The 16,209-nt window shown below is 45.6% G+C and overlaps 2 protein-coding genes across 2 annotated transcripts in view; one reads left to right on the top strand and one right to left on the bottom strand.

Moving 5' to 3' along the window:
- On the bottom strand, window positions 1-8,026 carry LOC142563860 (periodic tryptophan protein 2 homolog). The gene is made up of 4 exons (XM_075674532.1): window positions 6,693-8,026; window positions 5,421-5,666; window positions 2,634-2,952; window positions 1-1,051 (listed from the first exon to the last, which is right to left on the bottom strand). The coding sequence occupies exons 1-4, from the start codon at window positions 7,899-7,901 to the stop codon at window positions 63-65; spliced, it is 2,763 nt and encodes a 920-aa protein (XP_075530647.1). The 5' UTR covers window positions 7,902-8,026; the 3' UTR covers window positions 1-62.
- A 23-nt stretch (window positions 8,027-8,049) lies between these two features.
- The window catches only part of LOC142563859 (uncharacterized), a 36,845-nt gene continuing 28,685 nt past the window's right edge, over window positions 8,050-16,209 (top strand). Inside the window, exons 1-4 of the mRNA XM_075674531.1 lie at window positions 8,050-8,535; window positions 8,716-8,752; window positions 11,580-11,627; window positions 14,106-14,173. Coding sequence (XP_075530646.1) covers window positions 8,501-8,535; window positions 8,716-8,752; window positions 11,580-11,627; window positions 14,106-14,173 — 188 coding nt within the window. The 5' untranslated portion in view covers window positions 8,050-8,500. The remainder of the gene's footprint in view (window positions 8,536-8,715; window positions 8,753-11,579; window positions 11,628-14,105; window positions 14,174-16,209) is intronic.

Genomic DNA, 16,209 nt, shown 5'->3' on the forward strand with positions numbered 1-16,209 from the left:
TTAATGCTGTGATCATGAAACATTTATTTACAAGAAATGACCTCAGAATCCCACAGCTCCAATCACGACACCATCAGTTCGTCTGCACTGTCTATTTGAGAACTGAGATCATCGTCCTCGCTGCCTCCTTCGGACATCCCTTCCTCTTTCCCCTCTTTCTCCTTGAACTTGCGGAGCGTCTCAATGTAACTCAGCAGGTACTTGTTGTGATCGCAAACTTTCGACAGCTCTGTGTGCCTCAGCCCCACATTCTTCGTCACCGTCCTCAATGTTGCCATGATGTTCCGTGACCTCTCCTTTAACACCTCGCCGTGACCTTTCAGCAGCGTCACGATCCACGTGACGTAGAAGTGCACGTGCGTGGTGGACTCCAGTTTTGCACCCACGAAGTTGAGCAGTTTCTCAACGTAAACCTGCGGCAGTGACCGGCACACGAGGTCAATCTGTACGACAGGAATGCCCTCGATGACCTCCGTAGTCAACTCGTCTTCGTTGAGTCGAAATGCTGCCACAACAGCCCGGACATAGTCCTTCTCTCGCGCCGCTGCCCGTATAGTTGCTGGCGTCACGCCCTGCTCCAGTTCGAAAGGGTCAAACACTAGGGCGTTGTCAAGGGAGTAAACGAGCACCCCCTCGGTGGTTGCGGCGGCCCACGCCCGTCCCGTCGGTGAGAAAGACACCGCACTGACTCTCACTTCGGGCTTGAAGCTGCGGCTTGAAAGGTCACCCTTCTTGACGCCAGGCAAAGAAAGAGCGGTTTCTTCCGAGGCAGCACGCTCTTCGACGAGCGCCATGTTGCCAAACTCTGTAATCTTCCGACGGCTGATGAAGTCGTCGACGGCATCAAGCGAGTGGTTGCACGTCACCTCGAACTTCTTGAGCAAGAGCTGCTCGTGGACATGGTAGATGCAGACGAACTTGGAACGGCCTGCTGCGAGAATGCACTCGCCATCAGCCGAGTAACAGAGGGTGGTGAATGCCTGTGTCTGGGCCAGCCTCTTGGCTGTGATGATGTCCGTGTCTCGCCGCCCGCTTGACAAGTCACGTTTGCCTGCAGAGACGTAAGCAGATTGCCACAGTTGCTGAGACCAGCAGTGCACAGTAGAGAAAGAAGTGAACTGATGGCTCAAGCAAGCCTTGTAGTTAAAGAGTCCCTCACCACGCCTAATTTCAAATTTTGGTTATACACTATAAGTTGTAGGGCACCGTCTGGGGAGCATCTTACTGCAAACATTTTTCAAATTGGTTGATTGGTCAATTAAGTTGATGCAGGATTGTAGTATAGCGACATCTCGTTGTCAAGCGGTACGAAATACATTGAATCCTATGGGCATTTGCCAGGGATACAAAGATATTTCGCTGTTGCTAGAATTTTTTTGTTGTGAGATTTCGTTACTGCGGGTTTTTACTGTATAGCAAACGCTTGCGAGTTACAGGTGCATGTTAAACATTTTCTCTTGTATTTCCATGGACGGAAGTCATGTGACCCAAGGAAACAACTCTACAAGCTATCATGAGCAACTGAGAGCAAAAGAAACAACAATGAGCCATGTTAGACGAGACAGTCACACAGATGAGCACCGAGTTTCAGCTACTCTTATTTCTGCAAGAACACATAGCATATAACTATATACGTCTGTGATCAAGTGCCATTTTTCTCATTTTCGCAAAGCCAACGTACTGTACACAAATATTGTGCATTTCTGAAAATAATGTAAATGCCACATTGCCTGCTTCTTTACAAGAACAGTACAAATGCCAGGGACAAGGGCAGAAAACTGCTGTTCCAGAAGCTTGACAAAGGCCCCTACCTCTATTGTATTTGGCAGCAGACATTGTGAATATATCGTTCACACGTGAACTAATACACTGAAGGAAATCGTTTTAAGGTGTACATATCGACATCTCAACCCAAAAAATGCTTAGATTATTCTCACAATACAAAGCTCCTTTCTAACAGAATGACACATTGATAGTTCATGGTTAAAAAAGAAAAAAAATTTCATAAAACCACGTTACACAGAAACACAAACATTTCTTTATATTTAAAGAATGAACAAAGAAAACTTACATAACTATAACACATTTATTTTTCTTCATAGCCACATAGTTCCTAAAACATACTCCTTAAAATTCTGGTGTGAAATGGCATTTATATCTGGTTTCCTTTCTAGGATTGCTAAGTAGGACTGACATTAGTAGTGACTAGCTCGCAAGAAAGGCACAACCCAAGGTTCTTTGTGTGCTGTTGGTTGTTTGCCATGATTAATAAAAGTCTGGTAGCCTGCCAAAACACTACAACCTGTATGGTGGGTTTCTTGTCCAGTAAGGTAGTTAGTGATGATAGATAGCACATACTGAAACATACAATGAAAAGATGCAATGGGACAGCCAAGTGCCTTTTTATTGTATGTTCAGGTTTTGCACTCTTTGTCATACATAAGTATAAACTCAGTCGCTCAGACGTCTACCCTACTGGAAGAGGTAATTGTTCAATCAGAAGCAGCCCGCTTTTACTTCCATGGCATTTCAAAAGGCGTTTAACAAAGGGAAGCTGCCAGACAGGCCGAGCATCTAGGGCACGAACTAGTATCTGAAGCAAATAAAGTTCTAAGAGTTGTTTCTGGAAGTACCTTCAATGCATCCTACTTGACTGCTTCCCTGTGGCTCGAAGAACACAATGGCGCCATCCAGGGTCGCCACGGCAAACTCGCATCCGTCGGGCCGAAATTCAACGGTCAGTGCATCCGCTGTCAGCGGAATGGCCTCTCGACCACCGCCTTTCTCTGCAAACAGGTTCCAGACACGACACGTCTTGTCCCAGGATGAACTGACCAGGACAGACTCCATTCCAGGACCAAATGCAAGACCAGAGACGCAGCTCTCATGCCCCGCTAGGACATCAAGCAGACGACCCGTCTGGAGCGCCCACACGAACACTTCGAAAGTGTCCTGCAAAAAATTGAGACAAGACATCAGAGGGTGAATGTCAAAGCCAAGTGCTGGCTTTGCAGTACACACATCTGCTACTGGAAGGCATAATTGCAGTTAAATGAACAACTTTTTAGTGACAATTATGTCTCGCAGTAAGCACCAACTGGGCCAACTACTAGGCCAAGCTGCGGGCACATTTATGAGAAAGATTGATTGGTTTAACCATTGGCAACTAAAGCCGGCCATTCGCCGAGTTGGAGGTATTGTTGGTCTAAAAAGCTATGTGTGGATGCTGTGGCAGCCAGTACATGCTGGATAACTTCCAAAATGTTGTCTATAGAAGGCATCATGTGCTCACTTCAGGAGTGGCTTGATTTTTTTTTCTTTTTAATTCATATCTGTAAATAAAGGTGGGCGAAGATCAAATTTTTCGAATATGACTTAAATATGAATATTAAGTATCGAATACTATCACATTGTAAAATGCAGACACACATATTTATTTACGGCCGGAATATTTATTCGTGTATAATTGGGTACCACACCTGTACTGACTAGTCTAAGAAAAGACAGCTTACCACCAGGAACAAAGGGTCATTTTTAGATACTAACTGCCATTAAAAAATGCACAAAAGGCCTCTCACACTTTTTATAGCCAATTTGCAAACACGTTTTCCAAGAATAAATGGCTTCTATATGAAACGGAGCTTTAGCAAAGTGCTGTATAGAAGATTGCTGCAAAAATATTGGTAGTTTAGCAAAAGAAAAAAAAAAAGCCGCTGAAAGACTTGTGCACCATAGACACATGTAAAAGGAGCTAAAAACATAATTGGTTGTAGCATAAAAGATAAAAACGTTACATGACAAGATTGTTGGAATCTTCTAAATGATAGACAAGAAAAACCCACAGACTGCCATGTAGGCTTCTGGCATGAATCCGAATGTGAAATGACACTTGAAGCATCGATTTTGTTTCTGCATTCCTCTGAAAGCTTTGATCATTGTTTACCTTCTGATAATTTGCAATACAGTAAAATCTCGTTAGCTCGAACTATGAGATCTTGAAATATCGGTCAAGTCAAAATTTTCTGCTTGCTTGGTGTCAACTCTATGTACTTTTGACCTCTAATCTCGAAATGATTGTGCGCCATATTGTGAATACCTTGAAATCTTGACTGCGAAAATGTCACTACCCAAATGTTTTCATATTTTGTGCACAGCTGCGATATTGCCAAAAAGTGATGGGACCGCAAGTTTTTAGCAAATTCTGTTTGATTCTATGCCACTCTAATCATCCACCATTCACGGCTGGCTGCGATGTCATTGGTAATGCCAGTGGAGCACCACTCTGACCCTTGACAAAGCGCTGTCAGTTTGCTTATTCGCTTTGCTCTGTGTTTCTAGGTTTGTGGATCTGTGCGCTACGCCATATTAAGTTGTGACGCTTGAATGTAGATTTAGTGAATGCTGCAAGAATTGCGCAAGGATGGCACTGTCTAAGCAGTGCAAATCGCTGATGTTGGAGCTCAAGGTTGCCCTCATCACTATTGCCTGCATATGCTCGACATACCGGATGCCGAGTCGCATATCTCGCCAAAAGTGATCAACCGAAAATACTGCTCCTGGCAGTGATCTTTTCTGCGAGAAATCTAGTGGCCACTAGTGCCTGTTTGGAATGGCTCTAGGTGGTCCATGCGCGACCAGGGGCTTACATTTTAGTGAATTCACTTATCTAAGAACTCCGCTTATCTCAGAAAATTTTCCGGTTTTTACAACTTCAAGTTAATAGGGCCTTACTGTACTTTGTTTAGCAGGCAGAGAACATCCATAACACTTAGGGTTGTTCTGAATATTTGGTTAGCCTGGTTAGCTGACGGAAGTTTTTGAATGGCAAGATAGGCCGACACCCTTTCACCACTTCTATGCGTCTCTTCATCACATGATTCCATTCTCTGTATATTTAATCACTTGTTTGGAAAAAATAAACCAGTTGTTAGTTTGCGCTTGTATTCTCCCCTTCCTTTTGTCCTTCGTTCGGGTTGTGCTGCAACCCCCCTGCCCCCCCCATTAAGAATATGTCTTGCAATACAGTCGTTGATCGTTAATATGGATTTGACATGAACTGCCAAAAAGTCTGAAAAATCTGGAGTCTGAAATACCGGATGTGCCACGGGTGTAGCCCAATCTTGGATGTCAAGCCCAGACAATGTCCTTAGGTGTCTCCTTTTCCTTCTAATTCTGGTACCAAAAACGTCCAATTTTGTAAACTTTTCGTGAAGTATCCATTTGTATGTACTTCTGGGCGTAAAATTTGATGCGGAAGCTGCTATTTATTTACACAATTCGACGCTATGCATTTGATGCTGCCTGAAATTTAATTGCTCTTTGCCTCTACTGTCCTAACCTAACCTTTAGTATTCTAGCCCAGCTTAACCTAACCTAAACAAAAGTCAAAGCAACAACAGTCAGAGGAGGGAGGATATTACCTGTGAGCCAGCACAGACAACCTCGCCACTTGTGTCAACAGCCAGAGATGCGAACTGGACAGCCCTTGGAGCCGTCAGCGTCTTGAAGTTGCGGTACCGCTTCAGGTCGTAGGCGCGAACGGTGCCATCGAGAGATGCCGAGAGAATGGCTTTGCCATTCTGAGTAAAGGCCACTGCAGCCACTCCGGCGGCATGGTCCGTGAAAGTCACGAAACAGAAGCCGTTCCCTGTGTTCCACAGCTTCACCTGCATTGAAGTGTAGCAGAAGTTGAAGTTTATTGTTTGTTACTGCACGTCGAAAAAACGGGCTTACATATTATATACGGCATCAGGAGGTCCCAGAGTGAGAAACTGCCAGGGGGACCTCCAATTATTCTTGGCTACATAAATAGTATTAGAGCAGCAAGAACAGGGCGGAAAAAAAAAAGAGCATCAAGAAATACAATTGGTAGGGAACAAGTTATAATAAATAGTAAACAATCAGATATGCATTAAAGCAGCGCTATACGATAATATCACAAAAACGCTCACAAACAGGAATATCTAGTAATGTACAAAAAGAATTCTTTTCTTCACTACTATTAACAAGAAAAAATAAAATGTGTTTTACAAAAATATGAAGCCTAACAATACAGTAATGAAAGCAATGTAAAGAAACTTAATAATTATGAAAATGTGTTTATGACAAATGAAAAGATGGTTTTGCTAACATAAATTTTTTTCATGTTGTGCTTAAAAAAGTGCTGTGAATGAGATGACTTATTGAAGATGCCAAAGTTTCAACTGCCTTCTGACATAACGGAATTTGACATCTGCAACAAGAATACTGTGAGTTTAGATCAGTCAATGATGATGATCATCTTGACGCGAGAGTGGAGGGCATTGAACTTCGATGTATTGGTCATCAAGGGCTCTCCGGATACTGCTTTGTAACATACACATGGAAAATGCTAAGAACGACGTCACAACATGCCTGTGGTCATGCGTGTGATTCATAGTACAACAGCGCAACTTTGGAATGAAAACAAAACCAAACAACCACAGGCAAGTGCTGACGTTCAACTTTTTGTCCGTGTTCTTTGCTTCTGTCCTCGTCCAAGAAGTTGCGCTGTTGTACTCTGAATCATGCAGAACCAAGTAGCCCAATCTTTGACATTGCTAAGTCATGTGTGGTTAGGTTTAGCATGGAAACCATGAGTGTCATCACTACCTGGCGAAACAAAGTAGTGCCGTAATAATGATGATGAATTGACTCTTGAGAAGACAACAGACCTTGCCATCATCTCCTCCAGTCACAAGATTTGCGCCGTCTGGAGAGTATGCGAGGCAAGCCATGTTGTTGGCATGCCCCTGCTGCTTGAGAACAAATGACTCCGACTGCCATTCCCAGACAACCAACTGTCCACGTCGCCCACTTCCCAGCGCAATCCAGTCACCCGTAGGGTTGAAGCATGCTGCTGTGACTTCATGGTCCGAAACATTCAGGGACTGGATCAGGTTGTAATCGGGCATCTCGTGCAGCAGGAATGACCCATTGGAAAAGGCGGTGACCAGCATATGATTTCCGCCATGGTAGCATGCTGCCAACAGGTTTATGTGCTGTCCTCCTTCCACCTTAAGCGCATCCTTTAGGAAATGCTTCCCTGTTCGGCGGTACCGAACCCTCTCCACCTCAGCGTCACCTCCGGCGTCATCGTCGGGTATGACGTCACTTGTCTTGTCCTCAACGTCACCTTCCTCCTGCTCTGACGTCGCAACACGCCGTCGCCTGCTCGACAACGACGAGGCCGCGTCGTCTGCGATAACGAATCCCGACAAGTCGCAAGACGCGTCCCAAACGCACAGCTGTCCGTTTCGGCTGAGCGTAAAGACATCTGCGGAGTCTTTGTCGAAGAAGCAGTTGACGATGGTGTCGCTGTGACTGGACAAGGTGTTGATGCCGAAGTTCTTCATCTTGTGAAGCGCTGTCACCCGGACCGACATGTCCTTGCTGCCGATAGCGAGAAGGCGCGAATCGGAGGACCACTCAACGCACGTGACCGCATCGTAGGCCGTATTTAGCACTCGCTCCAGCGCGAACGGCGTGAAATCGCGCCTGGCGTAGCCGGGCGTGCGGTACACAAAGACAGAGTTGTCCTTGGCGACAGCGAAGTATTTGCCATCGGGACTGAACTTCACCGTCGACACGGGCTTGCGGAAGTGATGTCGGTGGATGACAGTTCGCGACACAAGGCTGCATAGCAGGGCTTCGCCGGTTTCGTTGATGGCGATAAACAGGAAGCCTGAGGGCGCGATGTCGACAGCGGTAAAGTTGTAACGGCTCTCGATAGGCAGCGTTTCTGATTTGTTGTTGCGCAAATCGAAGAGCGAGAGTCGGTTGCCGACCGGCGCCACAACGGTGTTTCCATCCGGCGTGAACAGCAGGTTCCCTTTGCGGTACACCGTGCCGATCAGGTTGGAAAACTTGAACGCGAACTTCATCGTCACAGCGGGGGCTTTTCTCGGTACGGAATATAAGCACGGCACACAGATGTCAGAGAAATACACACAAGTTTCATCGCACTATAATCGTACGTCGAAGTCGCAACGTGCTTTGCACTATGGGCGCCGCCATGTTACTGTTAGTTGGCACGATCACTACGACGTGTCGCCAGCGTCGCGGATGCATGCTGTGCTACCTATGTGATGCAAAGGTGATACAATAGGGCGACAAAAAATATAAATGCAAATATGTAGCAAAATTTTGACGCTCGGCTAAATATAGTGGGATAATTGATAAGTTTTTTAAAGCCTGTCGAAGCAAAACAATTTACCATTAACTAGTAGCGCCACACAACACCTGTAACGAAAGTAGCGCGTGGTCCCGCGCACGGTGACGCCGGTGATAGGTCACGTGATCCAGTTGTTGGCGCTGCTTTAAAATCGGCGGTCGTGTTATGTTTAACGGACAGTGGGACAGTAGCGGCATTGCAGTTGTTGCACAGGCTTCAGTGCTGCTGAATGTGCGGGGTTCACTGGACATAATCGATTCTCGCGCTGTGCCTTGGCTACGCTGGATGCGTCACTACATATAGCCTGCGATGGCCGAGCGTGCAAGCGACGAGAACACAGAACCGTAAGTGTGCGACATTTCTGTTCCACTTGTCCCCGTTCACGTATAGTTAGTTTCGGAGAACCATTAACAGCTGCGCAAAAAAAAAAAAAGAAAAAAGAAAAGCTCCGTTAGTTATGCTATCTGAGGCTTGCGCCAGAAAGCAGTGTGCATTGGTAACATGTCCTTTTCCGTTTCTTTTAGCGACGTCACTTCGCGGAGGTCACGCCGGCGTTCTTCGGTGAGTTGCTACAGTTACTTGTTTCGAAGGATATTTGACGGGCCCAGCCAGTGAAGGTTGTCGCCGATGTTGCCGAGAAATAGTCTCCTTGTTGTTTAAACGTTAACCCATTTCTTCATTGCTTTGAACCTCAAGGGTTTTGGTGTACAAGCCATCGCTGTGACTGCACCGAAGATTGGCACTATACTGCTTTACTACAGTGCACTTTATTTACAGTCTGCTGCACGTGAATTTCGTGCAGTCGCGTTCGTTTGCCTATAACGGACGTGCTCGTCAAGCACCGCAGTCTCCTGCATAGCCGTGTCCCGTCACAAGCTGTTTTAGTATATTCCCATCAGTCACTCCGTACACATTAGTGCACGCAGGTTGCTTTCGCCGGTTTTGCCCGGTAGTGGCAAGCAGTGCTAAGCGTAAATACAGCGCCTTTCTTACTTGCTGTGGCTCATTTGTTGATTACTTCACCACACGACGATTTTGCTAAAGGCACTACAGTCGACTTCGGTTCGACATTTAGCTCGCACTTGAAAGTTCCGGCTAGAAACCATACACTGGCTATGGAAGGAAAACTTTAGTTCGAACGAGAAAGCATGCCGCTTCGGTTGTTTCGAGCCCCGTCGCCGCCTCCTGATGCGTGCAGCGGTTATCAAGCTTTAAAATTCGAATTTAGCGGACGGTGGTGGTGATTTTTCTTTAAGTGGCCGACGTTCCTTCCGCCTGTGAAACCACTCGTTTCGTGTCGCCACGCCCACATATTCACCGGTTTGCTTGGTCCGTTAAGCATGGCGTCGCTTGTATTTGCTGCTGTTCGTAAATTTTACATTTTGGATACTTGACGAAATCTCGCGGTTCCGCGAGGGTCGTATTAACCGGAGTCGATTGGCCGGCTATATGTTTGACGGCATGTTGGGCGTGCTGCGTTCTGTCAGCAACGGCAAAATAGTGCCATCACTTTTCTCGTGATTGCTGCTGTCAATTCGTTCATGTACATTGGGCTGGCGATTTCATTCTTGTACGAAAAATATTGTTTCATGCCTGCTTTATGTATAAACCCCATGCAAGCAATTTCTTGCACAACAGTGACAAGCAACGCGATGGAGATGGCTGTCGCGTTCGTTCGTCGCCCAGAAGTCACTCCAAGCGAGCGACCATGTCGCGTGAGAGCTCGCCAGTGTTGCTGGTATTGGGGGATCGAGTTAGCGCCAAACCTGGCGTGGCACTTGCTATAATTGTTTAAGTTAATTTGTTTGGCTGTACAAAGCAACATAAAGTCTTCTGAAGGTCTTGCAATAGGTTTATTTTGTTTACATATCAAAATTTGGTAGTTTGCTCGTTCTTTGTATACTGAGAAGCGCGCATGTGCTCAAACCGGTAGTATGTCGCTAATGTACATCCTGTTCCAGCTGCCTACTTACTATTGGCTAGTCGCTCAAAGCATTTCCGGGTGACGAGCGACAGTCTAGATTTGCAAGACCGAGCGATCTGTTCAAGCGACGGCCCGATCCGTCTCGCGAAGCCGTCGCTGTCGCGCACAAAATCGCGCTCATGGGGTTTAGCCTTTACAGTCATCATCATCAGCCTGGCTATGCCCACTGCAGGGCAAAGGCCTCTCCCATACTTCTCCAACTACCCTGGTCATGTACTAATTGTGGCCATGTTGTCCCTGCAAGCTTCTTATTCTCGTCCGCCCACCTAACTTTCTGCTGCTCCCTGCTACGCTTCCCTTCTCTTGGAATAGAGTCCGTAACCCTTAATGGCCATTGGTTATCTTCCCTCCTCATTACATGTCCTGCCCATGCCCATTTCTTCTTGAGTTCAACTAAGATGTCATTAACTCGCATTCCCTCACCCAATCTGCTCTCTTCTTATCCCTTAACATTATGCTCCTCATTCTTTCCATAGCTCGTTGCGTCGTCCTCAATTTAAGTAGAACCCTTTTCGAAAGCCTGTTTAATTACTCTACACTTATGAGCACCTCGCTAGGATGCACACGCAGTGCCTTCACATTGAAAATGTTTTTCTCAGCGGTGTTGACAGTGTTATGCAATAAATAGTTTATTTAGTCATAGTTTATGAATTACAGAGCTATGTGCACACTTCTAACCTGCACGGCAGCGGGAAACGTGGTGTACATGGGAAGCCCTGTTTGCATTCCGCATTCACAGCACTAATGCCTGGACTGACTTTTTGTGTCAATTACAAACCACTCGGGTGATGAAAGGCAACACTTTCGTCTGCAGTTTTTGATAGGACTGCAATTTTCTCTTCATATAGTTTGACCTTTCCATGTACGAATTTAGGGGAGATCCAACCCAAAAAAAACAAAAGTGGATGTATTAAACTTGTCAGCAAATCTGTTACTGTTTAGCTGTGTTGTAGCGGGACTGCAGTAGTTGTCAAGCACAAGGTCGGACTTGACTCCTTGTTGCATCTGGATGGGCCCACATAAAGCAAACAATATTTCTTGGTTGAGGTTTTGGTGATGGTTAAGTGCAATTTTCATGGATTGCATAACGGTAGAGACTAGAAACTCTGACAACATAACACTGCCTATGACTTAAGATGTTTAGTTTGAAGCCAACATTCAATCTGTTATTTTGAAGCCATTGCCTGTCCAATCGCCTTGTCTGTATTATTCTCTGCTGCACTGCTATACCAATCGTGTACTTGTACAAACCTGCTCATCTTTTCATTCTTGTGGATCTATTTTTCTTGTGGTCCATATATAGCCTATGTCGGTAATTTTGTCCTGCTTTTGAAGTGGCTTTCTTTATGTGAATTTTATCCTTGGGGTTCATTTACGCCATTCTCTTTGGCTCGTTTCTGACAGATCCTGAAGCCTGCCCGACCGATCCTTGAAAGTGTGGACTCAAACGTGGTGAGACTCTCGCTATATTAGTGTTGGTCAGTTTAGCACTCTGTTATGAGTTGACATATTGACATGCATTTTGGCAGAGAATGCTATGAAGAGTGCATGTGGTGTGTTGAACTTCGGCAAGACTTAATATGGGGATTTAAGCCAATTTGCAAATTGCAGCTTGTGAGTGCACGACGCTAGTCTAGTTTGTTGTAACGATTGCTGCAGGCTGAAAAAGGGATGCAAGCGGGACAGGTGCCTTACCTATGACCAGGACAGTACATCTATGCTGTTCATGTCGCTTGTCCTGTTTGTGGTATTCATCAAGTTTAACGTAAGCCCACTCGCCTAGCTTGGGGCTTCCCCGCTAGTCTAGTTCCTTGAAGGAACATAAAAGGCCAAGGTTGACATCATTCACACTGTTGGAGAACCTTTTCTAGAAACAATGCAGCATTTATTTTCATAGATGACTTGGTTACAGAAACGGTTGCGACTGGAAATTCGGCACAGTAGGCCTGCTCTCTAAAGTCCCTCCTATGAAAGAGTTCTATTCTGTATAGGCACGAACTGCGTGCTGTCTCGGAGGCCATGGTATAGGCATCCTAAGCTACGCCAGCAATCTCCGAGCTCGTGCTCTTCTGAGCACTACTGCCTCTTTTGAGTCTTGGAGCTGCCAGAGGAAGGCTCGACGCTCTTGTAGATAGTCGGGTCCCTGCATGTTTTCAATGTAGCATCATTACCCCTTTCCCTCCTGCATAGAACACTAGCAGCGCCCCAAACGTTGCAAATTTGTCAGTACGGGTGCAAAAACAAGCAGCTTTATCATGCTAAATTTACTATCAATACTCGTTTTAAAAGTGTATTTCGTGCTGTAAATCTTGATGTGTATGTTGGTGTAAACCATGCTACACAAATATTTGCGATGTTTTGGGGGTGCTGGTGATCAGTGTGGGCACATGGGAATGCCATGTGACCATGCAAACTACAAAACCACCTGTGCACTTAGATTTAGGTGCACGCTAAAGAGCCCCAGGTGGTCAGAATTAATCCTGAGTGCCCCACTACAGCGTACCAGTTAATCAGATAGCTTTAGCACGTAAAACTTGAGAATTGCTTCACATTTCAGTCGTTAAATGCATAGCAACTACAGCCCAGCTGGTCTCCACAGCTTTTGCTGCAATGACAGAAGTTTAATCCTGCATTGGTCACTTTCTAGCTTACGAAAGCTGTTCTTTGCAGCAAGTAATGCTTCAGCCATCTCGGTGCACTTGTGTAGATATACTAAATTTTCGCCTCCAGTGTTCCTTTAAAACATTGTTTCGTTGGTTGTTCTTCGCATACCTGCCGACCTTCCCGCATTTTCCCATAAGCTTTATCTTTCGGGCTTGTGCACCCTTGCAAGTCTTCCAATTGCGAAATACAAGAGATGCATCTGCTTGAAGTTAATTAGGACAAGTTCCTGAAGCAGGTGAAATTGGCAACAACAAAGTTGCTGTGATTAAAATACCAGTGTGTTTGTCAATCTCTGCTAATTCAAATTTGCTGCTACTTCGGTGCTGAGCAAAACATTTTGGGTGCTGCACCTAGATCGTCTTTCATAAGTGTGTATGTATAGGGTAAAAAAAGTGTTGCCACCCTCTTTCTGTTGCCGTTCCCCAGTACCTTTACAAATTTTAAAGTTCAATTTGACAGGTATTGTCAGTACCTGTATCCCTGTTGCCTTAGAGAAGTAGTGCATAATTGTGGTGAACATGAATGGCTTGGTTTTGCCTTTCTCTGAATTGTGCAGAGTCCCGAGGCTGTTTTATGGTTTCCAAGTAATTTGCATGTGTGGCAACATACCATGCGCTTTCGAATGCTCTGCCCTTTTTACACCCTAACGAAGATGCAAATGGCAGATTTTTTTGCATTTGTGTTATTTTGGGTAGCAGTGTCCACACTTGGAGTTTGTGACAGACCCTTTTCATAATTGTAAGGCTAGCTTTCCTGCAAGACAGTTCGCCCAACAGTTTGAGTGCAGTTTGAGTGTCTGATGGCATGGAAAGTGTAGACGCGGCCCTCGTGATGAAATCGTGTGCTTGTGATGAGGCCAGTCTAATGTCTCTGCGTTCGAAGGTGATAAAACTTGCACGCACACTCTGTTGCAAGGGTTAACGTCTTTTGTTTTGTTGCCTTACATGTAAGTTGTAAAAGAGTTCTGCGTGGCTTCCACTTGCTGTACATTCGGTGTCGAAAGTGTACCTGAGAAAGCATTAACGTTTCGAGCAGTTTGTGACTATAGCCAGAGAAGCTGTAATGCACACTTTGAATATACCAATGCAGGCTGAAAATCTTAATACCAGGCTGTGGAAGTGTTTCAGCTTTCTCTCGGCTCCTGTGGTCTGCAAGCTTTTGATGTTGGCTGTGCTCATTGTGAAGCTCGCACGGGCAACGTCTACTCGCGGAAGTTTACAGTCTTGTTTACCTGATGCAAGTGTTCCTCTTTTCTACACATTGCAGACCGAGGACCTCACCGAGCGTCGCCGACTGTCCAAACGTGTCAGTTTCTCAGAAACTCATCAGATCAAGTAAGTTCCTATGCGAGCTCACTAGAGCTTAATGGGACTGTTCAAGGGCGGAGGGGCAGAAATGCTACACGAGTTCAGACTGATGGAAGTATTCTTTCAAAACAGTTAAATTTTGCTGCAATAGTTTGATGATTGAAAGAGGAAAACGAAGGTCAGTCTCTTATTTTAACTGGGCCGGCACTTTGCCGCTGGTATTTCATATCTGAGCTGTTTGGAAACACACTTTCGAAGTTTGCTTTCCAAAGCGCCGGAGAGTGATGCTGTTGACTTTTACCAGCAAACAATTACGCAGGCCTGCACAGATACCATCAACTTGTGGCGTCGCACCGAGCTTGTGCGGCAGCTTAAAGGGGTCCTAAACCACCCTTTCGGCTTGGTCAGAACACAGTTCGTAGATGGCATATGCTGCTGTGAACATGTTGGCCAAATTTTGCAGTCGTGCACGAAGCTCCCAAGCAGAGTGTGAAGTCGCCTTTCCCTCGAGTGCTTTTCAACAGCAGCCTCCTCCTCTTTCTGAGGCTGCCATATTTCGTCATATAGCAGATTCCCATACAGTATTATTGGGCAATATTTGATGTCAAGCAAGGGTGTTTGGATCAGTGCACTTCTTCCTATTGTTGCTGTGTATATTCATTGACTCGGTATAGTAAAAGCACTTCTTGTTGGGCTAGTTGGTAGCCGTTCATTATAAGGTATTTTGAATTTCGATAAGAATTACCTACTTCTGGAAGTGCGACTGTCATAATATCGTCTGCTAACTCTTGGCCCCACCGGCCGGCCATAGGAATGAGCTTTGGCCACGCTGCTTATTGGTGTCGTAGCCGTCGGGTCTCGCCAATTTCGATCGGCTTTGGGCACTTGACTAACTGTCAACCACGCGAAATGTAAAGGGTTCAACAACTGATTTTCAAGGACCCATTCTTTTGTGGCGCAATGACATGCTCGTCCTCTGAAGTGTTTATGCCCACAGCGGCAGCTTAGAAGGCCAGTAGAAATTTGGCAAGCAGAATTTCTTGATCTGAATAATCTCTGAAGAAATGGATTCCCGAAACCAGCAACACTGAGAAGTGGGAGCGATGTCCATAGCTGGCCTTGCAAATTGGGTGGCTTTTGCAAGAGTGCACCTTTCATTAACCATTTGCATTTTAACTTCTGCAGCCCTTCCGAAAATGAAATGCTGCTGCGATAAGTTGCTGCATCTGTGGCTGCTGCAAATACTACTGCTAGCTAGTGCCAGTGTGGTGCGCTCTTTTGGCTGGGGGCGTAAGTTTAGCTGCCCCACTATGACCTTTGAGAACAGGCTACAATGCATGCCGCTGGACCTCGGAGGCCACGGCATCAATTTTCTACTCGCCGTAATAGATTTAGCTGTGTGTTGCAAGTTACGGAGAAAATGTGTATATAAAAGATGTGTTGTATTTCACGGAACAAATGTGTATAGAAAAGATGTGTTGTATTTCACTACTTGAAAAATAGACCAAGGAGCAGTGTACACAAATACCTCGCATGGGAGGGCATCCTATTTTTTTTTTTTTGTCATCGTTTTGCCCCATGGGAACGCCAAAGGTCACTTCTTTGAGATTTGTTCTCAAGAATTAGATATACAAATCCTTGTTTAATGAGGCATACGGCGCTCATTTTGGTCAATACGAAACTGCTTTTCCATCAGTGGGGCTATTTTGATTCGTGTTCCGAACAGTTCTCAAGTCTCTTTAAGGTTGGCCCATATGTGTATGCTTGCCAGCTCGTGCTCGCTCCTGGCTAGACAGCTTGGCTGACTTCCCTTCGAATTGAGCTATGGCACTGAATGTGCAAGTTGGATGTGGCTGCGATCCTTCGGTCAAGCTGGTGCAGGGCAAAGCCAGTCTGCACCACATGGCATGGCCAAACTGGAGTGTAAGCAACGTACTCCACCCCTTTTGCGCACACAGCTGTGTTTGCAGCTTAGTGTACGTACTGCAGCTGCCATGGAGTGCTGCAACGAGCCCGCTTGCTGTGGTTCACTGAGCACAAATCTGCTCAGATTGTCATCTGTG

This window comes from Dermacentor variabilis, chromosome 11 (genome assembly GCF_050947875.1).
Source record: "Dermacentor variabilis isolate Ectoservices chromosome 11, ASM5094787v1, whole genome shotgun sequence".
NCBI lineage: Eukaryota > Metazoa > Arthropoda > Arachnida > Ixodida > Ixodidae > Dermacentor > Dermacentor variabilis.

Coding starts and splice junctions, on each gene's coding strand:
- LOC142563860 (XM_075674532.1), bottom strand. CDS start 7,901: ATGAAGTTCGCGTTCAAGTTTTCCAACCTGATCGGCACGGTGTACCGC. Junction 2,953..5,420: donor TTGTCTGTGCTGGCTCACAG/GTAATATCCTCC, acceptor AATTTTTTGCAG/GACACTTTCGAAGTGTTCGT. Junction 1,052..2,633: donor TCAAGTAGGATGCATTGAAG/GTACTTCCAGAA, acceptor ACGTCTCTGCAG/GCAAACGTGACTTGTCAAGC.